The 23,927-nt window shown below is 29.0% G+C and overlaps 1 protein-coding gene across 1 annotated transcript in view; it reads right to left on the bottom strand.

The window, feature by feature from the left end:
* Nucleotides 1-23,927, bottom strand: part of LOC113367572 — a 106,739-nt gene that overhangs the window by 3,697 nt on the left and 79,115 nt on the right. Inside the window, exons 9-22 of the mRNA XM_026609169.1 lie at nucleotides 18,616-18,757; nucleotides 15,770-15,896; nucleotides 15,147-15,466; nucleotides 13,241-13,391; nucleotides 12,722-13,180; nucleotides 12,437-12,550; nucleotides 11,916-12,083; nucleotides 9,716-9,937; nucleotides 7,593-7,759; nucleotides 7,371-7,505; nucleotides 7,141-7,291; nucleotides 6,116-6,262; nucleotides 5,344-5,554; nucleotides 2,776-2,895 (exon numbers count right to left, since the gene is read on the bottom strand). Coding sequence (XP_026464954.1) covers nucleotides 2,776-2,895; nucleotides 5,344-5,554; nucleotides 6,116-6,262; nucleotides 7,141-7,291; nucleotides 7,371-7,505; nucleotides 7,593-7,759; nucleotides 9,716-9,937; nucleotides 11,916-12,083; nucleotides 12,437-12,550; nucleotides 12,722-13,180; nucleotides 13,241-13,391; nucleotides 15,147-15,466; nucleotides 15,770-15,896; nucleotides 18,616-18,757 — 2,634 coding nt within the window. The remainder of the gene's footprint in view (nucleotides 1-2,775; nucleotides 2,896-5,343; nucleotides 5,555-6,115; nucleotides 6,263-7,140; nucleotides 7,292-7,370; nucleotides 7,506-7,592; nucleotides 7,760-9,715; nucleotides 9,938-11,915; nucleotides 12,084-12,436; nucleotides 12,551-12,721; nucleotides 13,181-13,240; nucleotides 13,392-15,146; nucleotides 15,467-15,769; nucleotides 15,897-18,615; nucleotides 18,758-23,927) is intronic.

The following is a 23,927-nucleotide window of genomic DNA, read 5'->3' as shown; positions in this document are numbered from 1 at the left end:
AGTCAGTTAATTTCTGTATATTACTATTCCATGCAGAAATATGAGATGATATTGATTATAATTAATAATACAGGCCAATTAGCAGCTAATAAACTAATTTTATTTGCAAAATTTCTAATTAATATTAATAATAATTTATTTATTTAGACAAAATAAGAAAAACTACTTAACAAAATGCAAATATTTAGCAATATTTTTTATACTAGTTTTGAACATTTTGTGAAATTTTGTCAGTTGTCAATTTTAAAGAGTTAATGTAAATATTAGTGAAATTCTGATTTTTTTCAGTTAAAATGAAATAAAAGAAAATAATGTTGTATAAAAAATAAAATATATAGATTTCGTGTACCATAAGTGTTTATAAATATGTATAACATTGTGCAAGTAATATGAAATGCATATGAATATATTATATTGGTATGTGGATTTCAGCAACTAAAAGTGATACGATTTTGTGACCATATTATATATATATATATATATATATATATATATATATATTGTTTTTTATGTATATGGCGTTGCTGTTATTTTACATTTACTAAAACGAGTTTTGATGTTTAGTCCACAATAGTAGTGAATGTCATATAAACCCTGGAGCTTGGATTTAATGAACGTTTTATGATGCCTTGGAGACACGATGGCTGTGATGATTTCAAAATTAATGTTTCATAAATATAATACAAAATGCAACTAATTCGAAAAGCACTACTTGAATATATACTTTGCATCTCTAGATATATGCTTGGTCGAAGCTAATATCAAACCTATTTAAACTAAATAAATAAAAGAAATAGAAAAATCGATTTGCACACGATATTATTTATGCCCATTTTTTGCTGGGAAAATATTGCTTGATAATTTGAGGTTTCCTATTTTTTATTCTAGTATTATTACTTAAATTTCAGTAATAATAACTCCTTTTGTAGTGAATTTAAGTAAATTCTTTTAATTGCTGCAGATTATTGATACTGCAAATTCCTACATTTTTTATCTGTTATTATTTAAAATTCCGATGTATGATACTGAGACTTGCTATTATCGCCTTCAAAACAGTATCGAAACAAAAAAAATATTTTAATTAATTGGGCTACATTGAGATCATTAAGGAATACCCATAAAGTGTGAAAAATAGTTAATTCCCAAACAAATTTGCACAAACCGAGCAACACATATTATCTACCACCAATGATAGTATATTATAAATGAGTTAAAATTTATATTTTTTTAAAAAAATCAAGTCTTTTGTAAAATACAAGTGAATTGTCGAGAACTGTTATGTATAAAGTAATAAATAGAATTCTATTTTTATGCAAGATAGTAATAAGTTTTGTTTAGTATACCAAATCCAAAATTAACCCTTTTGCAATTAGGGCTTGAACTTGGATTTGACAGAGATTTTCGCCAAAATTACACTGCTGTACGAGCCAGCAAGCCGCCCAAAAGTATTTGTTATCAGCATATTTTAGGATTTTTCAATCATCATTAATAAAAATGTTAAATTGAAATGTGCACTTTTAAAAAATCTAAAAATTACAATAACAAATTACAATTTTAAATTGTTTAACCATAATTGATAAGTCAACAGATTGATAATTAAGAAAACATCAACAAACTGAATGTCATTAAAAGGCGATACTCGTAGACACAGGTCGTCAACCGCATGTCACCTATATGCGACACTTGCAGAAAAAGGGTTGATATCACATTTTTTGTAAATTGACCATTGGCAAATAGGATCGTGTCGATATTGCTATTATTAATTAAAATAAAACAAAAAAAAATTTGTTATGTGTTACTTTATGGTATTGGCGCCTTGCACGAGCCCTCATGAAAGAACAAACAAAAAATTTAAAATAGTAAAACAATTGATATATATATTTTTTGCGTGCCTATTTCATTAACCCCCGTCGGGCGGGTATTAAAAATAGAGACTTATAGTTTTAAATATATCTGTTTAATTGGTCTTTTTACAATGCTGATTTTGTATATTATATGTAAATAAAAACAAAATATGTATTAGATCAATATTATTCTTATAATACAGCAAAATATAGAAATCCTTAAATGCGCTCAAAATGCTTGACGCACAACCTTACTTTTTCTGAGATGAATAATTTAATTAATTACATAAAAAATGACAGACTCTGTTGAAATATTTATACAAAAACTATATTAACAATTAGGATAGTAAAAACTTAGTGTTTTTTGCTGTTTTGAGCGTTAACTAAAATTTGGCTTAGTGCGTTTCTTGGAACAAAACCATTACTGGCAAAATATGAATAGTTCAAAGACAATCTAACGTGGAATAGTCATAGACCTCATACTACTAGTGTCCCGTTAGGACTAATATTATATATATATATATATTATTTGATAGATAAATATTAGACCTAAAAAACGAGGCTACTGAGATTTGGGGGTCTCGATCACATCACATTGTAAAGAAACATACAAAAATGTTCGCCCTGTATCTGTCAGATCGGCTGCGCTTGACGGAGGTTTAAGGAACGTCAACAAGTTGTTGATAGTACTTAGATGTTACAAGGTCTAAGTCAAATGATAACCTAGTAATTGGACGTGTGGGTATGCAAATCGATAAAATTGATCCGTGTGCAAATCGACTTTTATCAAAACCAAATCTACTGAAAAATCAAGCTGATAAAATTGTATGAATCTTCGTCATCTAAATGAGCCAAAATCCATCCATCCACCAGATCAGTGTGTCTTCTCTACCTTGTCTCTGTTGTTGTTGTTGTTGTTGTTGTTGGGCGCTGTCGGAAATTTCCGATTCTCTTCGCTTTTTGGCTTTGAGCGGCTCTTCTAGGCCCTCGAGGCCGTCCTCGTCGTGTTCCAGCGATATAGAACGCTGACGCATTTTGTCGCTTAGCGGTACTTTACGATGCAACACACAAACAACAATGACAGACATCAGACATCTCATCAAGACAAATCGGATTTATAATCAAATCGAATCGAATCGAATCAATTCAAATTCTGATTCTGATCATACATACTCGTATATTAAAAATTAAGTACATATGGTATATATGATGCGTATAAGTACCGTTGATTATATCACGTATCAGTTACGACATGTGTGAGTAAGCGAATGAAATTTGAGTAATATCATTAGTTGGCGATATATAAGTTTAAATCATAGACAATACACTACATGGACTGCTAGTCCTCATATGTTTTTCGTTGTATGTAGTGCTCGAACATTGATGGGTATGTGACGTCACATGCCTGAGCGAACATTGCCGACGACAATCGCGGACTCTCCCGATTTATCAAATGTCATATGTCCTATGTTAATATTCCATGCCTAACATAGGCCTTTCAATATATAAACCGATTCTAACATTTTATGTATACATAAAATGTTAGAATCGGTTTATATATTGAAAGGCCTATGTTAGGCCTACATTTATTTCACAGGGAAAATATCGTTTTTTACTAAATTATCAGCTACTACAATTGCCATTATATTATTGAAATAATAACACAGATAATTTTTAATTAAATTGACTACTATGATAAATTTTATTAAATATTTTTAATATCAGTTCTTACAAAATTATCAGCCATCACAATTGCCATTATATTTTTCAAATAAACCATATGACATGACATTTAATCAATCGGGAGAGTCCGCGATTGTAGTCGGCAATGTTTGCTCAGACATGTGACGTCATATACCCTTCTTTGTTTGAGCACTTATTTTGCGCTCGACTAGCAGTAATTACTAGCAGTCTATGTAATATAAGGTCTATGGTTTAATTGCGTACTTGAGTAATAACTATAGATGTACTAACGAAATACAGGTAATTAACATATTAGCGGACAGTAAAAGTTTCAGCAAGGTACAAAAACTGACAGTAATTTTATTTTTAAATTAATTGTGATATTCTAAATTTTGTTAAACACCTTATTGTAAGAGCCATTTATCATATTTTAATCGTTTCATACAATAAATGCTATAGCATCCACGTCAAGTATTACGCTTCTATTGCTTGCCCAAGCTAGTTAGTGACTACGGTTAAGATGAGATAATACGAAAATATCTAAAGAATCAGTTAGTCATTACCTTGACAGGTACAATAATTACAAAAACGTAAGGTTATATCAAATTAAAAATAAAAGAAATGACTTTATAATTTGAATGCTATAGCATTCATGTTATTTTGCATTACAATGAAAATTGATGCTGTAACATTCACGTCCCCGAACGTGTTAACATAAGTTTACCTTATTTCCTCTTGAAAAAAAGTAAAACATTTAATTATCCTCCTAATTAGAGTTTATTATATAAAAAATATACCACAGCGTTTCTTACGACAACAAGTATCATCATAAACAAATATAATTTAAATTTATCTTATTACAAATGGTACAGCTAATGTGTTATCAGCTAAAAACGGCTTATTATATACAAATACCTGATAAAAATCTAGATTCAATAGAGTAGATTTGACATTCATATTGTTTTATTATCTCGAAAACACATGTTCGTAAAGAATAAGTGAGCACATATTTATCTTGTGTGTTTATGAAACAATATTACGAACTTGCAATCTCATTAGAAAATATAAAAAATATTTGGTTGGATCAACAAAACTATTCAATTTTCAACTTTAAAAAATAAGAAATGATGCCATCATTGCAGCTTTAGAAATTTACAATTTATAAATAATTTCGATACTTTATTAGGGTGGGCCAAATTGGATGCTGATTTGGTCTTACGGTTTATGCAGATGACGTGGATGCTATAGCATTCATCGCATATAGCAATTAAAATATGATAATAAAACTACCCAATTAAACAGTGTTTCATCAAATTTCGAATATCACAACCAATTTAAAAATAAAATTACTGTCAGTTTTTACTTCGCTGAAACTGTTACTGTCCGCAGCAATTCATAAATTTGTATTTATTTTTAATTTTTCAGTACATTTATTTATTTATTTGAATTAATTTTTTATATTTTTATTCAATAATTAAAGTTATCATCCCAATAACGGTATACCTAAACTTTTCTTCTTCTTTCACAGTTTTTTAAAAAATTATTCAAAATTGAAAATTATTTGAAAATTCAATTTTCATTAGGAACTTTATATCTAAATTTACATTTAGAGCAATTTAAAAAACTTTTGGAAAACATTAAATATTTTAAAAATTAAAAATGAAGTTTTTTTAGAAGAACAATATCCTAAGGTTATATCAGAAAGATTTCTTTCGTTTTACATTTTTAGCGGGATGGCATGGGATTCCATTTCAATTTCAAAAATTTTTGGAAATCAAATTAACAAAAAATTTAAATAGTATTATTATTAACATACCTTCATTATTTTGTGAAGTGACAAACGTTTTAATCAAAGTATCCGTCGTTTGTGTATATAATGACAAGGCATATCGTAAACTCTGCAATTCGGCACTTTTTTCCAGGAAAGTCTTTTTGAGACCATTTCCTCCAGCATGGAAGTATTGTTTGATGGTGTCCAGGGCCACGTCCAGGACTGCACATTGTTTCGGCGAAAGATTCTTTTCCACCTAGAAAGGAAATAATTAAAATTGTGGACAGTAATTGCGCCTGGGTCGAGCAACTTAGAAGGCTATTATGTAGAATTGTAACAGATAGAATATATATGAAACAGAATATATGGAAATAAAAAATTGATTCAGCACTTTTAAATTTGCTGACGAAGCATCTTCATACGATATAATAATAATACATTTTATATAAATATTTTTATACTAAATAAATAAAATAAATTGTGTACTAGCAAACTATTATATTAGGCACTTATAGACTGCAGATGCTGAAACAGCAAGCACGAGAAATGATAGTACAAAAAATAATTAATAATAATAATCCTCAAAATAACAATAATCCTTTAAATTTAGACATTAAATTTAAAAATTTGAAAAATTTCGAAAAATTCGAAAAAAATCTATCTAATTATGCTTTCCAAGTATGATCAAAAATATATTACGTATATAAGTAATCATGGTATTATTACTGGAAAAATTTAGTTATGCGTCCAAAATAAAATTATTGAGGCAGATAAACTAAATAATATATTGTTATTTATTTATTGCTGAATTTTTTACCTCTTTTGATATATCCATAACTCCACTCAAAGCATTCTTAACATCTTGTTTACCAGCCATATGATTTTTAAACAATCTACCCATATCTTCAATCTTTGCATTTGCAGCCAAATTTTTAGCATTGTCCGTGAAGTTTTTGAACAATATCTGAAATAAAGAATAATATAAATAATTATATAATATGAAACTTATTGAAAAAAATAAAAAAATATTAAGAGCTGAATTAAAAAATTGATTCTTAGTTAAGTCTGGTTTCTGATCTGGGACGGCCTGCCTCCACAAACAAAATACAAAAATTAGCATTATTATTTTTTCATCATGTGGTATGTGTTTTTCTGTTAATTTTCTATAACGTAGTAATTCATGTGATATAAGTAAATCAATTTTATTTTTGGTAAAACAAATAGTTTTTGCACCTTGCCTTACAGTACTACCCTCAACGAAGAAAGACAATTTTTTAAGTTAAATGAGATTTTGAGTTTAAATTAACCAAAAAAGAAAAACGGTTAATTTTAAAAAGGTATATCATAGTAGTGTTGATATTTTATGTCATGATAATGTAATATATATGTAAGATTTATAAATCTATATTTTTGTTTTAAAACAAATCGATAATTTTCTTATCTTGCTTCTGACCTTGTAAAAAACAGCCCCTACACATCTATTTATTATTATAACATTATTATTAAATTTTTTTATAACAATACTATACAAATAAGTAAAACTAGATTTGTAACATTAGCAAAAACAAACAAAAATATATAATATAAATGTATAAAACCGATTAGAAAAGGATAAGAAATAACTCAGTTTAGGTACATACGCACATTTAATTTCAAATACAATGAAAAGTATTAAAAAAAATGAGGTATGATATACAAAATTTAACTTCTAATTTATTTGTTCAAAACGAACTAAACTTAATGCAATGGGCGAGACTATTTCAAATGCAAGCTAATTTTGTTTTTGACAAAGATATCATTATATTTTCAGCGACCGGAAATATAGTTAGAACTATTTTTTACCGTTTTATCAGTCATCGGCGGCAAAACAACAGTCTTCTCCAATATCCTCATAACAATTTTCCAAAGTTCCTTCAAAAGCCTCTTCAGGACCGTCTTCTCACAAGATTGTGCGTATAATGTTAGTGAGCCATCCAGGAGATCCATCAGTGGCCTGAGGTATATAACAATAATTAACAAATTAAAAATATTATTAATTTTATTATTATGTTATTAATTGAATAATTTGATACCTTAAGACTTCATCAGCTTCAACAGCAACTGTATGCCTTACTTGAGGGTTATTTAGGGCAACTGTTCCACCGCCTTTGATCGCCAACAACATGTCACCTAGTTCTTTCACGCTCACAGTAATTCGCGGTTCAAGACTGAAAAAAAATTAAGATAATTTAGTATAAAAATACTTTTGAATGAGTTATGATATTATATTATAAAGATTATAAGATATTTATTACCTCTTTGCAAATTGCACAGCCAGTTCGTCAAGAGCGCCATTCAAGTTGGCTTGCAAATCATTCAGGATACTTGCAGCATCTTGCTCTAATTTTTCGCCGCCCATGGACTCGAACATTTTTTGTAATTGTACCCTCAATTGCTGTATATTGTTCATCAATATACATGCCTGAAAAAAGAATAGATGTAAATTGAGAATAATTCAATTTAAAAAATTATGAGTTTTTATGAATTAATGCATATTATCTAATTAATATGATTTTTGGTAATACAATGTGGTCGAATATCTTCAATTCATTATTCGTCTAAATATAAAAGTAAACATAATTTCAATTCTTTGCTTAATTATACGTTTTGACTCTTAATGTGTGCCATCATTCAGTAATCTGGTACCCATTATGCAAATTAATAAGATTGAAAAATAAAAAAACTTCTCAACATTGATTCGGAGAAAATGATCTAAACAACTTATGATTGAAAAATAAAGAATATGCAGACAACTCCGAGAATAAGATACAGAAAACGTGTAATGATCTAAATATCCAAAATATTGTGCACAACTAACATGATTATTAAATGGAGAAGTTGATTAAATTAAATGAAAAATTGAAGAACAATTTTCTTTTCGATGAATTGGCTGCAAATTATATCAAGTATGGCAATGTTGTGCTACTTTTTTTTTATCAGCAATAATTAAAATATGTTAATTTACAAGTTATCTAGAAGAAAAGTAAATTATATGGTATTGTGAACATTTGTCTACGTGGAAATACAGAAATACTACCCTTTTTTTGTTATAATTTGTTTAAAAAAATACAATCTGATTATAAAATGAAAAAAACCTTAAATATGATGGATTAGTCATAAAATCAAATTATACAAAAAAAAAAACAAGTATCGTAACTGTATACACCACCAGAGACTGTTGTGACAGGGATAAAAATAGGTTAAAAACAATAGCAATAAACACCAAAATAGTTTATAACGACTTCTTCTGTCAAAAATATGTAACACATCACAAAATGATCATTCACATAAAGCATATGAATGAATATAATATAACCATATATAACAACACATATTTTTTCAACAAAGGCATTCTTTGCAATGTCTTTTGTTTTCTTGTATTGAATATTTCTTTCCCTTTCTCTTTTGTATTTTACCTTAGTTAATTTAGATTTTTCTTCAATCTTCACCCGAAAGGATAAGACCCACTACCACATTTGTCACAACCGTACCCAACGCACACTTTTGGAAACAAACTATTGTTATGACTGAGCCAAATCCTCGCAAAAACTAATTGCTGGAAATTAACTACTAATGTTCAACTAATAGAAAAACAACAAACAAAGTAATATATCTGTGTATAAGAAACCAAAATAAAATAAATAAAATGGTATTGGAAACTTATATTATATCAATTAAACTTTTAAAATCTAATATCATTAAACCAATCTGGACCTACGGAATTGAGCTCTGGGAATGTGCTTACAAATCAAATATAGCTGTAATGCAGAGAACTCAGTCAAAAATTTTACGTACAATAGTACAATTTCGAATCCGTCAATAGGCGACATTACCCAACCATTTGGCGTAAGAAGATTGAAACGTCAATGGTCTTTAGACTTAGTCTTAGATTAGCTTCAATATAACATTAACTTTCAATTGTTAAACTAAGAAGATCTCATTGGAGTTCTTCTTAGACATCGCTCTCAAATATTGTCAATTTAGCTCATAGGAATCTTTATGTATTTCTGATTGCTGAATAAAACAGAGTTAAAAAAATCTGAAATAAAAAAACAACGATCTTTCAGATCACAAAAAACTCTTTCGTTAAATAAATTTAAAAAAAGCGGACAAAGAAATCTTTTTTTGATTCTTTGAATGTAATGTGGTCGATGGATCATGTTATTGTAAGGTAATAATGGAAATTTGTTTGAACGAACATCTTTCTTCCTTTGAACCCTATGTCAAAATCAGTATAGTTCAGCCGTTATGGCAACTGTCACCGTTATGGCAAAAAGTTGTCAAATATACAAGAAGATAATGCAATTACAATCTAAATGTGCATGTGATAACATAACAAAAGATGATAATCCTTTACCATCGCATGTCTACTACTCACTATTCTTTCCTCCTTCAAATGCTCCGGGAATTCCTTCTTGACGATATCCGCGTAGGCGATCAGCACCTTGACTATCGTCTTGGCGAATCTCTTCATATATCTCTTCCAAATCTCCGGATCGGGGCATTCCAGTTTCGAGACGACGTCGAAGCATTGCGTGAGTTGCGTGAATACGTCGACCACGCTGTTGGAGAACAGTGCGTGCTCGCTGCTCTTTTGGAACTGTTGACAAGAGGTGTAATCGATTTATTGTTTGTTTGTTTAGGGAGGAAAAGGACGAGGAGTAATTTGATATAGATATACATTTTATAAACATTAAAAACCAGAGGGCTTTTTAGAATTAAATATTTTTTTAACCAGTTAACTGTGGAGCTCATAAGGCTCGTGACGTGTATATTTGTCAATCACAATGTAAGTTGGGCTGCTAAGATAACAGATTAAGTTATTACTTAAGGTGAGCATATTTTTTGCATGAAATTCGGGACGGATTAGAATGTGCGTGAGAGCGGGGGCGAGGGGAGTGTTGGCGAGCAAAAAACTTATATGCACATTTATAAATATACTAATAATAATTTACGGTTCACATTTTGTAGTTGAAATATATTTAAAAATATATTGGCAATCAAAACATTTTTAAAAATCCGGGACAATCCGGGGCAAAACACCTAAAACCGGGACAAATTTTGCTTTTAGAAAAAGCCGGGTCGCAAGATGGAAAATCGGGACTGTCCCGGCTAATCCGGGACGTATGGTCACCTTATATTATTACATTATACTTCTTTATTTACGTAAACATATATTACTAAAGTAACCATATTTTTTTAAGTCAAAACCGAGACCGAGTCGACAATTTTTAGTTATAGTAATCCGGGGCAGAAGGGAGGGGGGTATGTTCAATAACATAAATATGATTTTACATACAAACTTTAAGTATAGAATGAAAGGTTTTTTAATGAATCAATTTGTTTTTAAATTAGAATTATGGGCTTCTGGTAAGAACGTAACTAATCAGTTATATATTATACTCATCTACTACTTATGATGTTTAAACTTATATTTTTCGATCCATATGTTTTTTTTGTTTCCGAGCCTTGTATAAAATAAAATTTTATTCATTTCTCTCCATAATTAACTTAAAAAATTAGTACTTGTGCCAGATAGTCAAAAAGAGTATCTGCTTAATTTTTGCGAATTTTTATGAAATTTCATTGAATTGGAGTTGGAATTTATTAATGGCTATTTTAACCCGTCTTTGGATTTTTGCATTCAGTAATTTTTTTCATTTATATCATATTGTTCCATATAAGCAATCTCATTTCATATATCATTTTCAGATATTTGATAGGTAGTTATAATTTTAATATCAAGTACTTAGAAAGATTCAATTTAAACCCATACTTTTCGAAAACCCGGGGCAATCAAAGACAAAAGATTTAAATTCGAGGCAGATGTTGCTCTTAGTAAAACACGGGACACAAGGTAAAAATCCGGAAATCCGGCCAAATCTTTACGGCCAAATCTTTACGTATGGTCACCTTAAGATTACGTAGGTGTGTGTATTATGAGAATAGTTTTTTATGAACAGCAAAATAAAGGATCAAAATGAACAGTTTAAAATGTTATTTAAATAGCTAAATCTTAATTCTCATAGATTAAGAATATTATTTTTACTTCGGGAAGTTAGTGCTACTTGCATTAAGATAAAATGCCACTTAGAGCTACTTATTTTATACAGTAATAGCCTCAAAATATTCAAAAAAATTTGACATATTAGAATGTATTGTTTTTTCAAAAGTTGCCATTCAATTAGCAAATGGATACACTTTCATAAGCATGGTAAATATACACGTCAATACACAAAATTTTGCTACGTCCCTATGAAGAGCATATTTGTCAATCACTGGTTAACATTTCAGTAACTTTGCTGTTACTAATTCTGTACGAAGACATACTTTCATTAATTTCTGCAATAATATTTAAACGTGTTTTCATTTATTTTATTTTGCCAAATAAAAGCTCTAGAAATATTGTTCCTAACAGATATGCTTCAAACTTTTGGGTTATATTTTGGCGAAGAGTTCCAAACCGATTCCAAAATTATTAAATTATACCAATATCGGAGGGCAATCTCAATAAGAATCCTTAATATTAATTCTCCGAATTGTTTAAGAATTGGGAAATTTATATGAAATTGACTTACGCAATCTTTCTTATCCCTATTGAAAGCTCCATGTAAGTATTCTAATGAAACATCGTCGTTTTCGTTTAACCATTGCATGACAAAAGGTTCGAACCAGGCAGGATAATCAGGAACAGCTCCTTTATAAGGCGGTACATCGGTGACGTAGTTGGTATGTAACCATTTCACCTGAAAAAGAAACAAAACTTAGTGATTATCACTTTTAATAATTTATTATTTTCATATAGTTTTATTGTATTTATTGCAGCAATCTATCTAAAATATATTCTAACATTTCAGACATGAAGGGAGAAGGATACTTGGTCATTACCAGCTCTTTTAGATTTTAGATAATAATAATAATAAGTAATTCAAATGATACTGAAAAAATATCATATGAAGATATCTATATTCATATATAAGACTTTTGAATGAATTTTAAAACTTCTGTATCGGAACTATATTAGTTCAACTTTAATAAATTTTTCTTAAATTGCTGATAAACCAATTTATCGATCGGTAGAGTCAGTGACTAAACTTACCTTGAAATGTAAATTCATGTATGCCGAAGATTTGCATAACCTATGTTGCTCGTGTTCTTCTAATGCATATTTCATATCCACAGCAAAAAGTCCCCACATGGTGGCGGCCGATAACTGAAAAATTTAAATAACCAGTTTACTCAATTGTTGTTTTTTGTATTTTCTATTAATTTTAAATGTTATATTAAATTTCCATTGACATTAAAATTTACACAACATATAAATACAATGAAGATGTAAAAATATATATTCAAACACTTTACTAGTTTATTATTATTTTATTACCTGGCCAATATTCAGTTCCTGTGGAAATTGGTTCAAAACCGGCGCATAACTATTTTTATCCTCTTCAATAACACTCACAATAAGAGCAATCAATTTATGCCAAAAATCTACACTATCCAACCTAGGATCCATCCTAGCATCCTCGGCATCTCGTTTCGCTTCATTAGGATCGACTTGGAATTCTCTATTATACAATTCATAACAATTCTCGAAAAGGAACTGATATGTAGACCTAAGGCAAGCTTTAACACAATCTTTAACAACGGTGCTAGCCCTTGGAGGACTCGATAATTCTTGAACTTTCATTCGGAAGAAGGTAATACTGGTGAGGAGATCTACAGTGGATTTGAGATCCATGAGTTTTTCGTTGCTAGATGCGGGGAAATTGTTTCTGTACATTGAAAGATCGATTCGTAAGGAGTTGTGGAGTTGGTCGAGGAGTTTGACGAACTTCTCTTTCTGGAAATGAAAGAAATATGTGAAATGAGGTGATAAATTTGTTTATATAGTGTAACTTACGCCAAAATTCGAGGCGGCAAATCTATCGCTAGCCGATACCGCGGAACTAGCCGTCGTATGTGCGTAATATGCGTTAATATTTGCTAGAAGAGTTGACATCACAGCCGGCACACCAGGACACAGATACTTCGTCGATAAACAATGGAAATGCCTAAAATTAGAAAACAAAATTTAGAATTTTATATAAAACACTCAGATTTACATTAGTTATCTATTCTAATGGATCAAATCACATAGTGGAACACAACATCATGATAAACGAGCCAAAGAGAAAAATGTTATTATTGGCTGTCTTTGGAGCATGTTATAATGTACTGCAAAGCTCGAATATGGGAAAACATAACATTTACTTAAAGAAAAGTATTATAGAATTGAGCAACCGGAGTATTTACAATATAATGGTATAGACAACTTAGAAATGGAACAACAACAAAAATGTGTAGATTAATGGACCGATTTTGCCGCATAACAGATAAATTTTATGGCAAAGCTATGTTATGAAAAACTGTCCATACTACTTCGTTCTAAATATTGACAAAAGCAATGTGGTTGCTGTGCAGTCAGGCGATTTTCTCAGGTTGTCAGATAGAAAACCTAACCTAGAAACTGCACAAATGTCAAAAAAACAATCTTAGGTAACAGGGTCTTTCTGGCTCAGCTTCATAACATACGAGAGACGTTACAGTTTAAGTGTAAAACGCCTGAATGAACAGTACATACATGACTGTTTGGCAGTATGATTCAGTAGCATAATGTATGGAAGTTGGAGCATAACATTGCCTTGCCATAACATTGGTCTGTTGTGCGGCAGAATCGGTCCATAAGATTCAATTAGGGATATGATTCATTTTACATCTCTATAAAATAAAATAAAATCATCATATGGAAAATTTGAAGCGAATGCTCAGCATCCCAGATTTTAAAGTGCAAAAAAATATAATTCAAAGATACAAATAAGAAATACAAATTAAATATTGAGAAGATTTTTATCTTTATTTTATTAGCTTATTTTATTAAAAAATGTCAATGTATTTAAAATTATTTATCATTACATAGATGAGTGTTTAATTTATATATACAAGTATATAATGACAAGTATATAATTCGATAAGAACTTGATAACTAAACACGTTAATTGCCACGGTAATATCAGAAATTTTTCTCAGGAGCCATGTGAACTTTATTAGATAATTTAGTTTAAAATGTATCAAGGAAACTTAGCGGCCAATTTTATGGTAAAATAGACCTTAACATAGGGTTGCCTTCACAACGCACATTTTTCATGAAAAATGTGCACTAAAAACAGCCAAAATGCCAAACTATGTATTTTCTATGCAGTCAGGCGTTTTAGATATCAAAAAAGGAATACTATCATAACTGCATCTTCATGATGTGAATTTATAACACAAACGTGAACTTAAGTGTTGTGTGTGAAACATTTTGACAGTTTTTAGTACCATTTTGTAGGAAAAAATGGCGTAACATTGCGATGCCATAACAAAGCAATGTTAAGCTAAATTTTACCCAAGAATTGCCCCATTAATGTAACAAAAATTTGTTTCTGCAAAATTTCTGGAATAACACTATTTTTTATGTCATACATACATATGACTGATAAAGCCCTACATTACTTTTTTTTCTCGGCAAGCCGTATCAGTCTTGAATGTCTGATGCATTTTTTGAACAAAATTTTCAGGATTTGTTCCCAATAGGTTAAATTTTTGAAACTTACTATAAATGTATCGTTTGTGTCGGACATCTATAATTGATGTGGCCTTTTTGCCAATATATGTCATGTATGTCATACATATAATACTGACATGGCTCTTATTAACAGATATGGCGATTAATGTGTCAGAGAAAAACTTGTTAAAAATCTAATTTAGAATAGTTTTCTTCTACTCACGTCATAGCCTGGTAAATAGATTCAATTCCATATCGCATAGCAAATTCGTCCACGATTTCTTCAGGAGCTTCGTCGAAATAAACCTTCCATGCTTCGTCTCCCTTGGCGGTTGGTAAACTAACGATTCCGCCATTCGTTTCGCAGAGGGAATGAAACAAATTTTCGTGCAGACAAGTGTATTGGACGTGGTAAGGAGCTACTTTTTCTTCGCCTTTAATTTCAACAGATATGTGCAGGCGAATGGCACCAGACACAGCCGATTTGTCAGTTCGTTTCTCCAAGTTATACCAGACGTCCATCTCGCCTGACAGGGTACGGACCTGGGGAAGAAGACAATTTTAGAGTTGAATATTTAATAAATTAATTATATATTTAATAAATGTCAAGGACACTTATTTGTATTGTTCTGATGAATCTAAAATAAAAGATTAAAAAATCTGTGATGGAGTTTCAATTACTACATGCCCAAAAAACGCAATCTAAATTCCCTTCCAAAACCTTTGTAATTAAAAAATACACGTCGCTTGCAAAAATGTAACAACTGCCGTAAAAAATAAAAGACAGATTTCCATCCAAAACCCATCTCTATTGTGCTTTCGGAAAAAATAATATATCGTACTCACCTCGATGATTGTTTGTCCCAAAAAGTCATCCGATTCTCTCGTCAGCTTTTGCCGGAGCTTCGATTTCAAATCATTGTCTTCATCCCACACACGCACTTTTATTCGGTCGGATGAATTGTGGCATTCACTGAAAAATGATGAATGGAATACAATATATTGAAAATAAAATTATTCAAAATTTTAATTATTATTTCGTTCAATGGTAAAATACCGTGCATTGTCTGAACTGACACTCAAAAATATTAAAAGTCAAAGAAATTAATTCATAGTTTTATGTTAATCTTTTTGTCCATGCTAGTCGAACAAAAGAATTAAATTGACCGGAGGAAAACCAAAATTAGTTCTCAAAGTTCAAAAGTATTAAAAATCAAAAATTTTAATATATTGTAGATATAACTTTTGGTACACGTTGTTCGACGAAAATCCTGGAATATGACTTACCTAAAATTGCATTAATCATTCAAAAATATTATTAAGTATGGAAAATCACAAATTTTAATGCAAAATGATTTTGTTAGTTTTTAGTCCATGTTTGGATAAAGAAATGAATTTCTCCGCAAATAGATTACCTAAAATGACAATAATCATTCAAAAGTGTAAAAAATTAATTATTTTATTGCATAAAAATTGGTTAATTTTTGGTTTATATTATTTTTGTAAATGCGTTATATTTCATGTATTTTTGAAGTATAACTTCTTTAGATGCGACTAGGTTGTAAATCCGTACAAATGCCACGGAAGTGCGTTACGAAGTAGGTCGATTGTGATTAGTCGTCGCGTATGTGAATAGAGATCTGTCGTTGTATGCGTACCGATATCACAAGGAAATCGGCATAGATAAATAAACATTTTAAAAATACATCGTAGTACAAATCTTGATTTAATGAAAAATGTGAAAATAATAAAACAAATTAAACATTTGTGCCGTGTACTAAACGTAAGTTTATTGATTAGAAATTATTTCTATATTATTCCTAGTTTCTATAAATCTTTGAAGTTTGAAATTTCTAAACACTAATTACAATGACAAACCGATCATGTAATTTTTGAAGTATGACTTTAATTACATTATTGTTTTTAAATATTATAAGTATTTTTAATGCTATTATAAATATATAATTTAAAATTTATTATCATATAAATGTGCATAATGTTTGACACTAATAAATGTGTGCATGGCGAGTGTTACCATATTACTAATAAACATTATTTAAAATTGTTATAATATGTATTTATTTTTAACTTAAATGCCACCTTGTACAGTAGCAAATAAGTTTTACTTCAATCGTATGTGACCTTACGCGCACTCTTTTTTTAAATCCACGTGTTAATCATATATTTTTTTTAAAAATATAGTATTTAAGAATAACCATTTGACATTCATTATTTCTATTATGAAGTCTATTTCTGCAAATACATATAAATGTTCTTTTGCAAACAACCCAGTCGCAGAACTAAGGATAAATCACTATCTAATTACAGGAAAGATTTTTTACTTTTTACTCTAAATAAACAAGAGCAAGAAAAAAACTAAATTAGAGCATCGTACATTGTTATATTCTCTCTAGAGTTGAAGTAGAAAAAAATAGAAAAGTTTTCTTGCTTCTTGCAAGCAATTATTTAGAAGATAATAATCTGAGAGTTGGTATTATGTTTAACGAGACTCATTTATAAACACTATAGGTTAATTGAAGATTAAATATCCTAATTAATAACGAAATTAATTTATATTGCATATATGCAAGAACATGATTTGCATACAGATACATGCAAACAGTTATCAGAAATTATTTTGTAAAAATATTGTAGAACTAATACTAAAGTAGAGTTGAATTTTAAATTATTTTAAATTCATGACATATATATATATATATATATATATATATATATATACATATATGCATACATATATGCATCAGGGTGGTCCTTAATATGGATCTTTTCGAATTTCCTTGCTCCCAGAGGCTCCAATGCTGTCAAATTGATTAAAAGAAATTCTCTGAAAGTTTTAGCTCTTAATATTAACTTTCAGATACTTCGCACTTTAATCAAAGTTTCTCATTATCTTTATAATTTAGCGACAAGTTAATAAAAATTTTAAGAATAACATTTGCTTATTTTGATCATAAATAAATCATTAACAACAAAAATTTTGATATATTTTATAAAATGAATATTTACTTAGAAAGAATAACCGAGAAACTTTCATTGGAGTGCGGAGTATCTAAAAGTTAATATTAGAATCTAAAATTTTCAGATAATTTTTATTTATAAATTTAAAAGCATTTGAGCCCCTGGAAGCAAGGAAATTTGAAAACATCCATATTAAGGACCACCCTAATATACATACTCAATTGCTCACATTAAAATTTTGATAAATCATTTTAAGGTCTGTCAACAAAAATAAAATAGTGGTAAAAAATATAGTGGAAATGAAGAAAAAAGAAAAAAAAATGCTATAAATAACTTAACATTATTTGACTGATAAGATAAGTACGTCAATTCGTCAATTCATTTAAAATTTGAACTTAAGTAATGATGTATGGTAAATTATGAGCAAGAAGTATGTAATATAGAAATTGTTATTGCCAGAAAGCAAATAATAAAATACAAATTATTGTTTATTATAAAATACATTTACTTTGACAATTAACAGTTCTAATTCTGTTAAAATTAAAACATGACAAACTTATAAACAAGTAAACGACCAATTATAATAAATGTTGTCAACATCATGTTTTATCTTTTATGTTTAAACTTTGAACTTTGATAAGCTTTTCGAAGTCTTTTAACCTACTTTGCAATTTCCAAGTCATGTTTACATAAGCATCATTAAAAGTACTTACAAGTAAAATTTTTCATTCCACACTGGATTCAATTCCTGGGGCATGGTTCTGGTCCTTTTCTTGATTTTGCTCACTTGAACGGTCACATATGGATCTGAAGTGCCACTTTTATCTTTTGCTATTAAACCTTGCGCGCAAATTACTGCACGACAATAAGTTATTGGAATAAAAAATCATTAATAATAAATAAATTACAAAAATAATGATTATATTTGTTAATCCATTATATTGGATGTAAACGCGCCCGTTGCATTCAGAATTTAGTTTTCTCGGTACAAATTTATCAAATACTATGTTTGCTTGAAGAAATCAACACTCGCCTTTTAGCGAACTGGGCATAAATAAAACATACTAGACTAGTTGACTTCGATAGTTAATTAAACAAAGACGATAATTGTTGATTTCATTTAGTATCAGAATGTCAACATAATTCATAAGTCAATATTTTACATAAAAGTTTCTTGTTTCATAAAAACATGATGATACAATATAGTTGTTAATCCCAGAAGAAATGAATCGCGGTTAAAATAGTTTTTATTTAGAAGCATAGTACCATAGTACTTTGATAAATATGGGCTGGCCCATTTGAAATTTGAGTTTATCAATAACAACCTGCCTGTAGGCCACACCGTGCGAAATTCGAAGTTGCGATATATGGAAGAAAAACTAAGAATTTTGAGACCTTTCTAAAGATATATAATACTTTATATGATTTATTTACCAAAATATCTAAACCGTAAGATAACTTACGCCATATTTAAAACCAATATGGGTTCCATATTGGTAAATAATATTTAACTCATATTTAAAACCAAAATGGGTCCTATGTTGGTGAATAATATTTAACCCATATTTTTAATATAGTTCCGATATTGGTAAATAATATTTAGCCCACGTTCAATTCAAAATAGTATTTAGTGTATGTTGACTAACATAATTTAACTAATTGATAGATGATTGATAGATGATGATAGACTAATTGATAATCATTGTAATTCGCTATAAATATAATGTATATACCCCAGGATTCGTCCACGATTCATAGATAATGGGGCAAGCTATTTAAAGATGTTTCAAATTTGGGATCAAAATTATGTATCAGACGCCTATATGATACTAGGAAAATATAGTTCTTTTCATAATATATTGTCTATTCATAACAAGGATCTACTAATTATTTTTGTTTCCCATAACAGTTAGTATTTGAAGTGTTACATTACTAATTTGAATTAAAGAATCAATGTACTGCTAGTATGATTTGTGATCAATCTAAAGAAAACTGCTAAATATTATTGATGCGTTCCTTAAAAAGTAACGTTTCATAAAAATGTGATACAATATAATACAGAAGGACCTCAATTATCCGGTCCTCGGTTATACGGATTTGTGATTATCCGGACTACCAACCGCGACCAATTTATATGTATGTACATACCTACAATTTGCATTTTAGCATGATTAATGTTGCAATTTAGTATATGTATGTAATGTAATCGAAGAAAATATTTATATACATATACAAGGAAGTGTTAATTTCTTAATAAACATTGATTTTTGTTGATATCTATGTATGTATTTGTTATTTTTAATAAATATACAACATTAGTCTTTATACATTCGATTATCCGGATTTTCGATTATCCGAATGCACATCGACAACAATTAGTCTAACCGGACTAATCGAGGTTCTACTGCAATTTAAAATGCTATTTAGAACACCAATTGAAATGAAATCGGTCATATAATAAAGTTAGAGGTAGATTTTTTAATCATTAGTTATTATTATAAATAATTCTATTAATGATATTTGAATCATAGCGAATGGGTAACGTGCTAGTGAATCTCATAGCTCGCCGTTCGCCGTTTCGCCGGTCTGAACGCAACGGTCGATACATCACAATTTCAGAACTGTTTCCTCACAACGCCTGTATACGAAGTGTGCGCGCGCACTCGCCTCTCATATGGAACTCATTCTATAATTCATATCACGGCTATGGCTATTCATAGCAGAATGAAGTAATATTGTTAAAACCGAACTCGACCAAATTCTACGAAAGTTACTTTCAATATAAAGCAACTCAAAGCTATAATGTTTAACCAGCTATGAAAATTTCCTAGCTATTTAATTAAAAAATTTGTGTTTCGGTTGGACAATGAATAAGGCCAGCTCATTCATTATTTGTTTACATGAGTATTTGTTTTATTAAAATTGTATTTACTAAAAACGAAAATAGCCTCTTGATTATAACTAATACCTTCGTTCAAACTTTAATTAATTGAAGGACCAATTCTCCAGTAAAATTGATCGTTGTTATGGCAACGCTATGTTACACGCTTCTTTATTGATATAAAATGATAGTAAAAACTGTCAGAATGCTACTTAGATACAAAAATTAACCTAGAAAATGCACAAACGTAAAAACGATATTACTATAACTGCATCTTTCTGATGTGCATTTATACACAAAGATGAAGTTTGGTTTATGTGTAAAGCGCCTGATCACATAGCACATACATTTTTAGTTTTAGATAGATCACATAGCACTTACATTTTGACAGTATTTACTACCACTTCATATGAAGAAAAAGTCAATGGTCAAAGGTCAAAGATAGATCAATAGTCATTAACTTATTGCAATCTCTTGCAAAATAAAACTATTACAAAAATAAACTTCTTTTAAATTTCATATTAAAACTTTATATTTTCATAAATAACATTTTATGTAATTATGAAAATATAAAAGTTTAAAGTAAATAATTTCTATTACTAAGAAAATTCAATTTAAGACAATATTATAATCAGTTAAGAAGATATTGTGTTTTATCTTCATATTTTTAATTTGTATACCAGCGTTAAAATTTATGGTGCTTATATGTTCAATTTTTTTTTAAATTTTCTAATTGAAAATATTATCTTTTAATAATTTTATTAAAATTTCAGTTGAATAAAGCTGTGTCATCTGAGTAAATTTAGAAAATATATGAGGTCAAGCCAAAACAGAGTAATAGTATTGACCTTGATGTTAAGTCCTCAAAAAATTCGGAAAAAAATTATCTCACGTTGTTTGGGAATTATTAAGAGTAACCTAAAGTTTTGGTGAAATTCTGACCTTTTTCTGGTTATAGTTATAACTTTTATTAATTTTGTTCATTTAAACTATGGAACCGTGACTGTGAATAACATTTCTAGGACTACAGTAAAATAAATACCATAAGAGATTGCTAATTATAACGAATATGTATGTGAGAAAACTCATTATAAAATATATATCACATCTTTCCTGGGTTATTAAGCAAAAATCATTTTGTTCCATCAAAGTCCGTTTTTTGATGCAGTATATATTTGAAATTTTGTTTTATATAAAAGCCGCAAGAATTAATATTGAAGCACAACATGACATTTTATTATTTTCCGTCAGTTTATGGTTTTTTATTCATCAAAATGTCATTTGAACAAATATCTGTCACGACCATTGACCATCGAAATGAGAAATCAATAATTTTCATACGCTTTTTGTATAGATTGTGGAAAAAAAGTCATCAAAAATATTTAGGAAAAATCTAGCTGAAGTCTGATCGTAAAAGTATCATTATTGATAATAATATAATATGTAGCATCAGTTATTAAAAATATTATTAATAACATTTTCGGCAGTTTTGTTGCAAAATTAATGCGAAGCTTTTCAGCAAAAAATAATAAATGTTAAATGAATTTTGAGCAAAGACTTTTTATTATTAGTTCATTTAGTTATAAAATGTAGTTAAAACAAGTTAAAGTGTTAATTTACATGTTGTTAAAATATTGCAAAATTATTTTTTGAATTATAAAATTTACGACTATACAAAAAAACTTCTAATTATTAAAATATTGTGTCTAATAATGGCGTCCAATCAAGAACTTTTTTTAAATCCAAAATCTACTTCGTAGAAGAAATCTATGATATAGTACGATACAATTTAAAGAAAATGTGGAAAACTATATCAAGAAAACAAAACCTATAAAGAGATTTTAAAATAAAAGCTTCAAGTACCTATTCTTACTTCAAAATATCTTATTGTTAGCAATAACCATTACCAGGTAAGTTGAGCAATATGTTCCACATGTCCTTTATACAGCGAGCTTATTATTATCAAACTTGACAGAAAACTTTTAATAGATGGTTTTAAAAATTTACTTGCACTTAAAAAGTTTATACGATCGTATAGAATGAATTCCATAAACGAGTAGTAAGATATAAGATCAGAAATTAGATTTCACTATTTTTTTAATAAAATTTCATTTCAGACTGTTGTGATGGATACAGAACTATGTAAATGACTTATTATTGATGATGATGATGAAAATATAAGTATTATTATAATGTGATTTACTTTATTTTTTAAGATGATGAACTTGCAAATGATAATTTTCTCTAACATAATATATTTCGAAATCGAAGCACTGAGATATGTCGATCATAATTTACACCAGTTATAAATAGATAGATAGAGAGCAGGACATATGACATCAATATTAATTAATTAGTAGTATGATTTATACACCAAAGCTATTATATTTACCTAAGAGCAATAATAATCTAAACACACATCACATAACGTAATTACAACAAACATAATGCTTTTCTATACAAATCTAAAACACATATCACACAAATATCAAGCAGGAGGTGCTACTGGAATTTAGCAAAGGCTACGAGATTAATAATAAGTAATAATAAATGAATAATTGATGTTTTAATCAGTTTTGTAATATTAGGTGAAATTCAACAGAATTACAAAGTTAAAATCTGTAGCCATTGCTAAAACTATTATAAACCCTCGATGAACTAATAGTACTTGCTATCTGATAATTTCTTGGCAAAATTAAACCGCAATTTATTTTTTAAGATAATTTTTCATTTGGGACTCTTTCAATTAAAAGTTAAATAAATAGAGTTTTTTCAATATTCTATAATTGTATTTTTCTAGCCCCCTGAACAAGTCAAATTAATTTTTAAACTAGCTTCTCATGAATGCTAATTTTGAATTATGAGAAACCTAATAAATCGATTTTTTTATATTTTACGATTTTCTTGTAGAACAGAACTTTACCCCGGTGCAAAATTGATGAAAAAATAATGTACCAGCGATTGCGTCAACAAAAATGAGCAAAAAAGTCGAGAATTGTTAAACATTATCATTATTTTTCACACTGCTGTACGAGCCAACAAGCCGCCCAAGTATTTGCTACACAAAAATTTTAAGATTTCAAAAGCTGCACTTTAAAAATTTAACAAATACTATAAAAAAACGAATTGCAATAATTTAACTCA

Source organism: Ctenocephalides felis, unplaced genomic scaffold (genome assembly GCF_003426905.1).
Source record: "Ctenocephalides felis isolate EL2017-DRISC unplaced genomic scaffold, ASM342690v1 CF-g0.4_SCAFFOLD_01170, whole genome shotgun sequence".
NCBI classification, from domain to species: Eukaryota; Metazoa; Arthropoda; class Insecta; order Siphonaptera; family Pulicidae; genus Ctenocephalides; species Ctenocephalides felis.
Note: the sequence above shows the minus strand (reverse complement) of the source record. Positions and strands in the feature narration are given on the sequence as shown.